Below are 11,534 nucleotides of genomic sequence, written 5' to 3'. Positions count from 1 at the left end.
CTGTTCCTGCTAAATTACAGTTCAACTACCGAGGGACCCATTCCTCCCTCAGATCTCAGCTTCTCTCTCCTAATAGACAGCAGAGTAAGCTCCAACTTCCTGCTTTACTTTCCATCCATGTGATGGCACATTAACTTCATTCTTTTCTTTTTTTAATTTTTTTTTTTTTTTTATTTCAGAGAGGGAGAGAGATAGCAACATCAGTGATGAGAGGGAATCATTCATTGGCTGCCTCCTGCATGTCCCCCACTGGGGATTGAGCCTGCAACGTGGGCATGTGCTCTGACCGGAATCGAACCGTGAACTCCTGGTTCATAGGTTGATGCTCAACCACTGAGCCACGCCGGCTGGGATTAACATCTTTATTTTCTACCACTGATTCCTATTCTGAGGGTTTTACTATCTCAAACCCAATAGTCTCTCTTTCATAGTATTTCACGTCAAGCTATTAACCACCATCTCTCCCTCACCAAACACATGTAATATGATGCATGAGCTGATGAAATATCAAATGGCTCTTTTGATCAGAGGTTTCAGATAACACACAGGGTCATGAACAGTGAGGATTTTTTGGATATGGTAGTTAAAGAAAATAGTTTACATGCCTCAGAATGCAAAGCGAGGTCCATATTGCCTTACAGACTACCGCCAAGATGAAAAAGAAGATGAAATTCCCTTTTCCACTCCAAAATGTGTATGGTGGGATGAGAAGAGAAAGCAAACAGCTATGGAAGAAAACAACTGCAGAACTCTGCATAAGGCAGGTAATTTTAACATGTGAAATTTTATAGGCCTGTTCTCTCCTCTTTCCATGGTTCTCACTCATGGTACCTAGTTTACTCCAATGTATATTCATTCATTCATTTATTACTCTGAGTTATGCATTTTCCTGAGGAATTTATGTAAAGGACTTGCTTGGTGCCTAAGATGAAAGTGTGGTTCTCTGAGATTTACATTTGCTCCTGTCAGGTTCCTGAAGACATCAACCGTCTGGGACAATGTTAAGATAAAGTCATAGCTTGAGCTTTCCTGGGCTATCCAGGTGATGAGAATTTGGGCCACAAATCCAAGAAAAGACTTGTTTTCTATTATAGTTTCTCTGGGCCAGGGGTTTAATTCCTCCTGATATGCTCTGGGCTAAGAAGAATTATTTTGGGAATGAGGGTGGGAGGATTTCTGGTTCATCATTAGACATTAAAGGTACAGGCCTTGTGGATCCCAAGGTTATGTGTGGAAGATCTCCTGCTAGACTCCGGGGCTTTGTCTTTTGTGAATCTTTATCCAAGAGGCCTTGACAATGAAGTTCAAGTTTAGAAAACGCCCTTAATAAAAAGCATCCTCAGTGTTCTGCTTATTTATCTGGGTTTCTGCCTTTACTCGGATTTTAGCCTATTAGTTCTTTATTATCAAGTCAACTGTTAAATCTTTCAAGAAGTTTTTAATATATATTTATTCAGGCTATATGTAGGTATTTTCTATAGGGGAGCCAATTAGAACCTCTCATGGGCCTTAGCACTGGCAATGGAAGTCTGATCTCAGTGTGTGACCTCGGGCAGGTTACTTCACCTATCTGTGCTCAGTTTGCTCCTCTGAATAAATGAAGACAAATAATAGTACCTCGCTCAAAGAACTGTAATGAAATATACATAAAATAACAAACATAATGTAGTGCTTAGAACAATGTCTGGCACATGGTAAGCACTCAATGTGTGTTGACCCCCCTCTTCCAATCTTTAATAAGAACCACTCCCATTGTCAGCTTTTCTTCTCTCTCTACTTCCCTTCTTGGCTTTTTGTTACAGTTGAACTTAATGATTTCTGCATCTATTATGTAACATCTGTCTCCCCAGTTAGACTAATCTCTAGGAAGCCAGGGCCATGTCTGTCTCCCTCAACTCCACCACCCTAGTTTCTGGTACATATATGACACGGGATGTATTGGGCACTCACCAAACATTTGTTGACTGAATGGGTATGTATTTCTACATTTTTAAGAGAGCACAAACAAAGTGTGGGCTCTCTCTAGATGGAGAGGGCTTAATGGATAATTCCTACCTCCTGTTAAGCACATAGCTCTGGAGTGTGCTTAACCAGAGATACTAACCTTTTGTATCTCAGTTTCCTTTGCTGTGAAATGGGAACAACAATAGCACTTAGTAGGAGCCCAGCATGTGGTAAGAACTCAAAAATGCTAGCTGCAATGATTTCTGCTATCCTTTTTTTTTTTCACTCATGAAAACAGTTCACTTTTAGAAAGCCTAGGCTGTAAAAATCAGGGCCCAGAATCATCTGGAAAGATAGGGAAAGGTAGTGATGTTTTTAGCTTTTCTTCTTTCTGAACATGTGTGACAGCGTTTTGATGAAAAGCAGAAAAGGGCTTCTCACTCTACCCGTGCTGTTGTTCTTTTCACTCTGTGGGTGTGACTTTAGCACTTAACTAGAGAAAATGTACACGTAGTTACTGAAAGAGCTTGGGGTGCCTCGAACTCCATCAGCTTTCAGCATTTGATTTTCATTTCGTGAAATGGATTATAAACGTTTATAAAAATCACCAGAGCGAAGTAATGGAGTGTCCTGAGGAACAGCAGGGAGCGAATCCACCTCTTAGGTTAGGAGCATGCGCCTCCGGGGCCTGTGGGGAAATAAGACACAAGTCCCTCTAAGTGTAAGCTGCAAACCATGACTGTTTGTGTATCAGCCTTCGGACAGGCCTCATAAACTCACAGGTCTAGGTGTTCGCTGATTTTGATTTGTGTGAACCGTTTTCATCACCATTTCAAATGTTGCCATCACTATATATCACCGCCTCCCACTGAGGTTCACATATCATAGTGTCTGGTTCGGGATGTTATAGAAGTGAGTTTGGTCCTTAGGTGTACTTCACGCCAGCTTTTCTTATCTCGTGCTCTAAAAAAAAACTGAAGAAATAATGTCATAAAGTGAGTAATATTCTCCTAGATTGAGGTTGCAGTGTGGTGGTTATTTGAGTTGAAATAAGCTGTAACAAAGCCAAAAAAAATTAATGAAAACATGTTTTGTTCCTCCTGGAATCATGCCCCTTCGCACTGTGTCAGCCAGTGAGGCAGCAATCTGCACTGCCAACAGCTGTCACTCACGCCAAGGGAAGGAGCAGCACACTTGTGGTTATTTGCATAACTTCTAAAAAATGCCAGTTTAAATGGAGGTATCATCATATTCAAACTGAATGAGAAGGAACTGTCCCTACAATTAACTGACAGCAATGCTTCTGCCCTTAGCTGCACATTAGAATCACCCAGGGAGATTTTATATATATATATATATATATATATTATAAATTTCATGCACCGGGCCTCTAGTGTGTGTATATATACACACACTAGAGGCCCGGTGCATGAAAATTCATGCACTGGAGGGGGGGTTCAGGGGAAGGCAACGCCCCCATCACACCTCTGCTGCTGCCACTGCCGGCAGTGCAAGCCTCGGCCAGCCCTGGTTACCTGAGCCTTGGGCGGCCCTGAGCGGCTGGGCAGCCACCATCCGAGGCTTGCCTGTGTCTTGGGCTGGCCCTGGGCAGCTGGGAAGCTGCCATTCGAGGCTTGCTTGCACCTCGGGCCGGCCCTGGGTGGCTGGGGGTCTGAGAGGACTGGGTGCCGCCATCTTGTGGCTGTGGGCACCGCCATCTTTGAGGGCATGGCATTCAATTAGCATATTCCCTCCTTATTGGCTGTGGGCACTGCCATCTTTGAAGGAGTAGCAGTCAATTAGCATATTCCCTCCTTATTGTCTGTGGGTGCTGCCATGTTTGTGATGGCGTGAGGGTCAATTAGCATATCCCCTCTTTATTAGATAGGATTTCAGAGAGGAAGGGAGAAGGAGAGAGAGAGAGATAGAAACATGAATGATGATATAGAATCATTGATCAGCTGCCTCCTACATGCCCCACACTGGGGATCAAGCTGGCATCCTAGGATGTGCCCTGACCAGGAATCAAATGGTGACCTCCTTGTTCACAGGTCAATGCTCAACCACTGAGCCACACTGGCTGTGCACTCAGGGCATTTTTAAACATTCCAATGTCCAGGCCCCACTGATGATCAAATTAATTCCAAACTCAGGAGGTCGTGCCCTGAGGTTGGTACTTCTTAAATCTCCCCAGGTCATTGTAACAGCTGCCAAGGCTAAGAACTGCTGAGCAAGTCTCCTGTGACTGCGCAGAAATCCTAAAAGCACTTACGTGTGCCAAGCTTTTCCCCAGCTGGTGGTAGGAGAAATGTTATCATCCCCAATTTACAGAAGGGAAAACCAAGGTCCAAATTATTTAAAGGTTTATTTGAGATTTAGCTTAACCATTGCTCAAGTTTCAGAAGGCAATAAATGCCTCTGAGGAGAACACACCTCCTTAACCTTTCCTTGGCCTTAAATAAAGAACCCTTGAATCATACTTTTTTAGAGGAGGGAAGGACTTCATTTGAAATGAGGAAACTGGAAATCAGAGAAAAGAAGGAGCTTATCTCATGCATCTTTATGTTCCCTGCACTCCCTGATACCATACACCAAACAAACATTTCATAAATTAAGTGAAAGGGAGTGACTAAGGTCACACAGCCCCACACCTTGCCTCCAGCTACACCTACCTGCTCCCCATTTGGAGGTTGCACATCCCTGGAGTCTAGGGACCACACCTTCTGCATTGTAATGGTGAGTCAAGGTTTTAAATGTTTTCTCTCATTCTTCCCAAAGCACATTTACTTTATTTTCAAGCATGTAAGGATGTTTTTATTTTTAAAATGTAGTAGTATTTACAGAACAGAAATATTTGTTACTAAGTTGGGGTCCAGATCCTCTTCCACTGTGGTTCCCCATCAGCTTCTGTAATGTTACTTTTTGGAAGTGTAAGAAAAGCAAGTTCATGAGTGGCCTTATCTACGTGCAGGAATTGTTTACTGATTCACACCAGCTCTGTCCCTGCCCCGGTTACAAAGAACCATGGCAGACAACACCTCAGGGATTTTTCTCAGGCACAGGCATTATTATGCTTCTCTCCAACTTTCCACACGTTACTCATTTCTCCCTTCCCTGTCTGTGGGCAACACTCTCTCATTCATACTCTCCTGGGCTCCCACCTCGCGGTCCATCTAGTTCATCTCTGAGGAGTCTGAGGATGGGCATTGTGACTGCAATAAACTGGGGCTGTGTAGAGGTCAAGACTGTGAGGTGAGATGCTGCATGGAGTTTGGGAATGTAAGGGGGAGCTGGAACATTCTGTTGTTGGTATTGAGCACAGGACTTTAGGGGAGGCAGCTGTGGGGGGTTATAGGTCTGGATGACACTATCACCATCAATTAGAGAAAAGCCTAAAGGAACGTGAGCATCATGTCCTGAGTAGACAAAGCCAGTCTCGTGGAGCTGGAGACCTTTCAACATCGAGATGCTGCTCACGGGACTGTACAGTGTGTTCCTCACTCTCCCACACAAAATCCTTCAGGGAAGGCACTGCCTTGGTGCTGGGATATAAGCTCAGTGAGGTATATGGGAAGGTGGGCATCTATGAATGTACTCACTCTACTGAGTAGACCTGGACGTAGAAGCTTGTGTGGCCAAGGCTGCCTAGAGTTGGCATTGAGTCCGATTTGCCTAGATTCTAAACTTGGCTGTGTGACCTTGAGCTAGCTCCTTAACTCCTCTGGGCTTTGGTTTCCTTTTCTGCAAAATACTACCTACTATATAGGATTTATCATTTTATTTAAAAACCACTCATTAAATTCCCTGTGTATGGATTTTTGTATTTGGCACTGAGATAAAGTAAAAGAGATTTACAAAACAAAACAAAGTGAACTTCTTTTTCTATGTATCCTATTGTCTGGAAGTCCTTAATAGAATAGGAAGATAATTAATGTTAATTATGACCCTTAAGAGTAAACTAGGAATTGATATTATAAAGGGGTATGCTGTATTTAGTATAGCTGATAAAGTGTTATATTCCTACTGAATTCTCATTTTTAGTAAATTATTAATGCAAGTGTGTTATCTGATGTCTTTCTACTTATTTGAATATTTAACTAACCTGAAAGTCAAATTTTGGAACTGTGCTGAAGATCTCACAGTTGCAAATGTGGTCCCATGTTCTAAATCAGTGAACAATGAAGTTGAAGCAAGAAATGGAATCAGAGCAGGGATTCTGGCCGTCTCCACAGAAGGTTCAGGAAACCTGGGTGCTGTGTCTTTGTGGCTGACAGAGTGTGTGTCTGTCTCTGCATTTCTTAAACTAGGATTCAGGAGATACTAATAAAATCACTTCAAAATGACCTTATAACTACAAAAATAAAAAAAAATTTAGAAATAAGAGCTAACACCCATAAATTAATTGCAGGCACAGTGGGGCAAAGTACATTAGATTTTTATTTATTTTTTTATAAAACTGATAATGACATTATAAAATTTTATAATAGTTTTTATTTTACTACCTCAAAACACACTTTACAATCACGAGCTAATTAATTTTAAAACTACCCCCACATGCCATTACTGCTATAATCTCTATTTCCTGCTGGGAAAATGGAAGATAGAATGATTAAATGATATATTTAATTAGGAGCCAGGAGTCTTGGATATTAGTCTTCAATTATAACTAATCATTGGAACATTATTTGGGTAAAAATACTCTTGAATAACCTTTTTGACCAATTTTTTATTTCAGAACAGTCTGGTCATGAAAAAGAATCCTAACATTTTCTTCTCTTAATAAAAAACGGTTGTCATGGAAATATTTCAGTTCCCCATGTCCTCCAATTGCCTATGGCTGAACAGGTCATAAACAGGCAGAGGTCCAGCAAAATCTTTTATGATGGAAGCAAGGTTTGTAACAGGCTATGTTACAAGGCTTTCCAAAGTCCATTTCCCAGGATAAGGAGAAGATAAAAGAACTCTTCCTGCTCAGTTGTATTCTATATCCCTGGCTTCTTACTTATCCTCACTGGCTTTAGACCGCTCCCTCCTCCTAAACCAAATCCATTAAACCCATTACTGTTTCCCATGCAAAAGTATATATATATTTTTTCAGTTGGCTAATAAAAATGAAGCTCTGTTTACTGGCAATGCCATGGCATGCCTCAGAGACTCCTTCCCCCCAACACTGGGGAATTGATGCTATTTTCCAGACAGTTCGGGTAGTTGTTTGCTTTTTAATCAAATGATTTCATTAACTGATGCAGTCATTCATTTCATTCTGGCTGGGGGACCTACCAATGTATGATTTTATATTCACAACAGGACCTATGCATCATGTTCCACGAATTTGCTTAAACACATTAGTACAAGAACGATGATAAGATTCAACTCAGAGCAGGAATATCTTATATCCTGAATGAAGATGAGGGAGGTGGAAGGTGCTCTCTGAATTCGTGCCTAGATCCAAGATTCAGAAGCATGTTGTTCCATTTCATCCAGACGGGGTGTTCCTCCCAGCTCCTGAGCTCTATTTGCCATGAATCTTTGTGCAAAACTAGAGAAAACAAGAAATGAATTTTGTTTTGAGATTCTCACCACCGCCGTAGAGCTGGATGCTGTTCGGTGGGGTCAGAAAAGTTAGCTTTTGAGATCGTGAATCTAGGAAATAATCAGGCTGCTAATTATACCCTCCTACTTAGTACTTGTGTGGGAAGACAAGATGTGGAAAGAAAAGACTCATGTACCTGCAAGCACATGTGTACATGTGTGTACACATAGTCAGTTTAGAGGGCCTGGAGCAAAATATGAAAAGGATCCTGTTTATCCTTTAAAAGAAGGACAGAGATGATTTGTCCAAATTTGCAGCATTAAAAACCAACATGGAAAACCATTCATTTAATGTCCTTAATAATACTGGAGCTGAAGGACAACAACAAATAGATCATCATCACACTAGGTCAGATGGCTGGCATGGACATGGGAACCAAGCCAGTATTCTAACAATTGTATGTGGGGGGCATGTGGTGGGACATTGTCATTGTCTCACGGTGTCAAAAGCTGAAAGGATCTAGGGAGATCCCCAATAGGCTGGGGCACTCAGTGAGTGTTTGTTGTGATGATGCATGATACAAACCCCTTCTAAATGTGTGGTCCACAGACTTAAATATTTCCTTGAGTTTATTTTCATGCTGAGGCTGCATCCCTTCTGGGCTTAAATTTCATAAGCTCACTGTCCATGGTATAAGCAGGGGTCTTCAAACTTTTTAAACAGGGGGCCAGTTCACTGTCCCTCAGACCGTTGGAGGGCTGGACTATAGTTTTTTTTTTTTAAAAAAAACAAAACAAAACAAACAACTATGAACAAATTCCTATGCGCACTGCGGGCCCGGGACGAGTTGGCTACTAAGCAGGACAGGCAGCGGCACCCAGCGGGCCGGATAAATGTCCTCGGCGGGCCGCATGTGGCCCGCAGGCCGCAGTTTGAGGACCCCTGGATAAGGTCTAAAATGACCTCTTTCAAGCTTCAGAGGGTGTTCCATAACTTGGATATTCTGGAATTTTATGAACAGACTGAGCCTGTCTCCCATGTTTGTCCATGATTTTATAGGTTTTCCTATAGGTCCTTCATTTTTTTTCCAGGCCAGAGACACCATTTTCAAGAGTTGGTCTCATGTGGAAACACATTTATGTCAAGTTTTCCACAATGTGGTTATCACATTTGGAAGAATGGGGTTGGATGTGTATTGAATAGTTACATCCTCAAGTCTACTGAGTATTCGAATTTATAAATACAGTTCAGCCTTCAGAAATACTAGGAGGCAGGAAAGGGTAGACTTATCTTTAAGTAGTTGCTTCAAGTCTTTTACTTCGCTTTCTTTTCCGTTTCCCAACATGTCTACAGATTCATGTCCAGCTCCTAGAGCTAGCTTTCTCACTCAGACTTCCATGTCTCTGATCAACTACTTGGTCTGTCTGAAATTTATATTGGGAATGGGTAAGTGGGAGGGAGATGATAGGTTCAACTTAGGGCATACCAAATTTGAGACACCCAGGAGTGGATATGTCATCAGTTGGATACATGCATACTCTCAGGTTTGGAGTTCAGACAAGAGACTTGGACACATGTATATTTCAGGCTCGTTGGTGAAGAGGTAGTAATCCAAAGCAGAGGAGAAAACAAGACATAATAAAAGGTAAAAGAAAAAGACCCAGCATCCGCCCAACAGTTGCTGTCATCACGGCTACGAGTCGTGTGCAGTCTATCAAGCTAGCCAGGGTCACCAAGGTGCTGGGCAGGACCGGTTCCCAGGCACAATGCATGCAGGTGCGTGTGGAATTCATGGATGACACCAGCCACTCCATCATCTGCAGCGTGAAAGGACCCGTGTGTGAGGGCAACGTGCTCACTCTATGGGAGACAGGGCAAGAGGCTTGGAGGCTGCGCTGAATTTGTGTCTGGGTCCTGGCTGTCTGGGTGGACCACCTGGCCCATGGGGAAGATCTTCTACTGTTAATAAAGCATTAAGGTAAATTCAAAAAAGAAAAAAGGAGAGAAAAGAAAAGAAAAGAAAAGAAAAGAAAAGAAAAGAAAAGAAAAAGAGACCCAGCAATGGGGCTCTTGGGAGCTCATTGGTTAGAAGAGAAAGAGCTCATGATAGAAACAGTAGGAGAAGCCAGACAGGTGGAAGGGAAGCCAGGTGAGTGTGGTGTCGGTGAGCCCAGGAAACGCAACAGAAAGTTTTCAGAGAAAGTAAGAGACCTCTGTGGTGGATACGATCAAGAATCAAGAGAACAAATCAAGTCTAAAAAGTATCCACTGGCTTAAGTGGCAAGTACTTTGCTAAAGTTGATGAAAGACATTTCACTGGGTGTGTTGAGGGTGAGAACTAGACTGGAGGAGTGAGGAAATGAATGGTGTGAGCCAGTGTAGACATTTAATTGTGAAGGGAAGGATCAAGATAAGGAGATAATTGGAAGGGAATGTAAAGTCCAAAGAAGGCTTGTTCTTTATTTTATTTTATTTTTTTAGGTTGGAAGAGAATTTATTTATTTATTTATTTATTTTTTTTCTAATAAATTTTTATTGTTCAGATTATTACAGTTGTTCCTCTTTTCCCCCCCCATAGCTCCACTCCACCAGTTCCCACCAGACCCTTTTCCCTTACCACCCCCCACTGTCCTCATCCATAGGTGTACGATTTTTTAGGTTGGAAGAGAATTTAAATGCTGATGGAAAAGACCCAGTGGACAAAAGATGGGATTACTGGGAGGGAATGGGGCCAGGCCCCCTTTTGATACTTGATCAATAACAGGAAAATGGACAAGGAAGGTGAATCAGGACACGGATGTGGATGAGATATTTCTAGGTGTGGTGGTGGGAAGTGTGATGGTTTCCATTTTCTCCTAGAACCAGGATATAAAGCCATCCACTGAGAGTGGGGGAGCAGAAGGGATTTCCAGAATTCACAGGGACTGGAAACTTTTCTTTGAAGATTCTCAGTTACCTGGATTCAGGCTAGGATAAAGCAGAAACAGCAGAGAATAGAAGGAAACATAGTTTGAGAGTAACTGCAATAGAGGGACTGAAATGGGAGACTGGAATTTAAGCAAAACCTGGAGGCGGTGAAGTTAAGACCAAGAGGTCTCAGAATTAGAAGACAGTGGAGGGGACAATGGTCTTGATGATGTCAAAGAACATGTGAGACTCTAAGTTGGGATGTGAGGACTCTGATCAGAGAGTTGGTGTTTAAATACTGATTTTTGAGGTGGAGCAGTTGGAGCATTGGCAAGGTCTAGGATATAGAGAAGAAGAGGAGTAGGCCATTAGAAATGAGGTCAAGGACCAGAGAACCCAGGAGGTTGGGTGGGACATGTGTGCTGTCCCATTATAGCCCAGGTGGGTTATGGCCCAGGAGTTGATGTTGATAGAATAGTGCTGTTAGGCACCAAAGTCTTCACTCAGTATAGGTGTGTGGAGGGGAGGAGGAGCTGTGGATGGCAGCAACAAGAAGAGTGGAGCAATGACACAAGCCTCAATGAGGTGCTTTACAGTCTTAAACTTAAACTTCAATGTACACTAGAAAAATAGAATGGAATCTATTTTTAACATGCTATAATATTAACATAGGGTGTTCAATATTATAAGAGATTTCTGATTTTTTAATAAAGACCTTGAGTTTGCATGGTTTTGAGAACTTTATGTCATTATAAAAGCATAGGAGTGTTGTCTGTTTTATATTAATTGGAGTGGAGGCTTCACTGAGCAGATCCTGGGGACCATGCAGAGTGAATGGCCATTAGCTCGCAGAGCTTGCTGGAATTATCTATTAAAAGGTAACAAGGCCATTTCCCCAGGCTCAGTTTCAACCATGGGAAGCAGAAGATTTCTTGAGCCAGAGTGCAAAGAAGTTTGGTTTTAGGAGAACAAAAAAGAGAGGAGAAATTGTTTTTGTAAAAATTCATGAGTAGTTAGTAAGAATAGTCTTTGAAGTCTTCCTGATGAAATAGATTATCTGGGGAGACTCAGATAATCTGAGCTTCTTAGTCATCACAGCCTTTGGATGCCCAGAAATGTTGCTTTCATGTGGATGCTTTGCCTGTCTTTG

General features: G+C 42.1%; 1 protein-coding gene across 1 annotated transcript; it reads left to right on the top strand.

Moving 5' to 3' along the window:
• Positions 1-601: 601 nt before the first annotated feature.
• LOC308256549 (small ribosomal subunit protein eS28-like) lies at positions 602-9,376 on the top strand (the record flags this gene model as incomplete). Its single annotated transcript, XM_080684885.1, has 2 exons — positions 602-764; positions 9,156-9,376. The coding sequence occupies 2 exons, from the start codon at positions 602-604 to the stop codon at positions 9,374-9,376; spliced, it is 384 nt and encodes a 127-aa protein (XP_080541011.1).
• Positions 9,377-11,534: the final 2,158 nt, after the last annotated feature.

Source organism: Plecotus auritus, assembly GCF_963455305.1.
Source record: "Plecotus auritus genome assembly, chromosome: 8".
Taxonomy (NCBI): domain Eukaryota; kingdom Metazoa; phylum Chordata; class Mammalia; order Chiroptera; family Vespertilionidae; genus Plecotus; species Plecotus auritus.
Note: the sequence above shows the minus strand (reverse complement) of the source record. Positions and strands in the feature narration are given on the sequence as shown.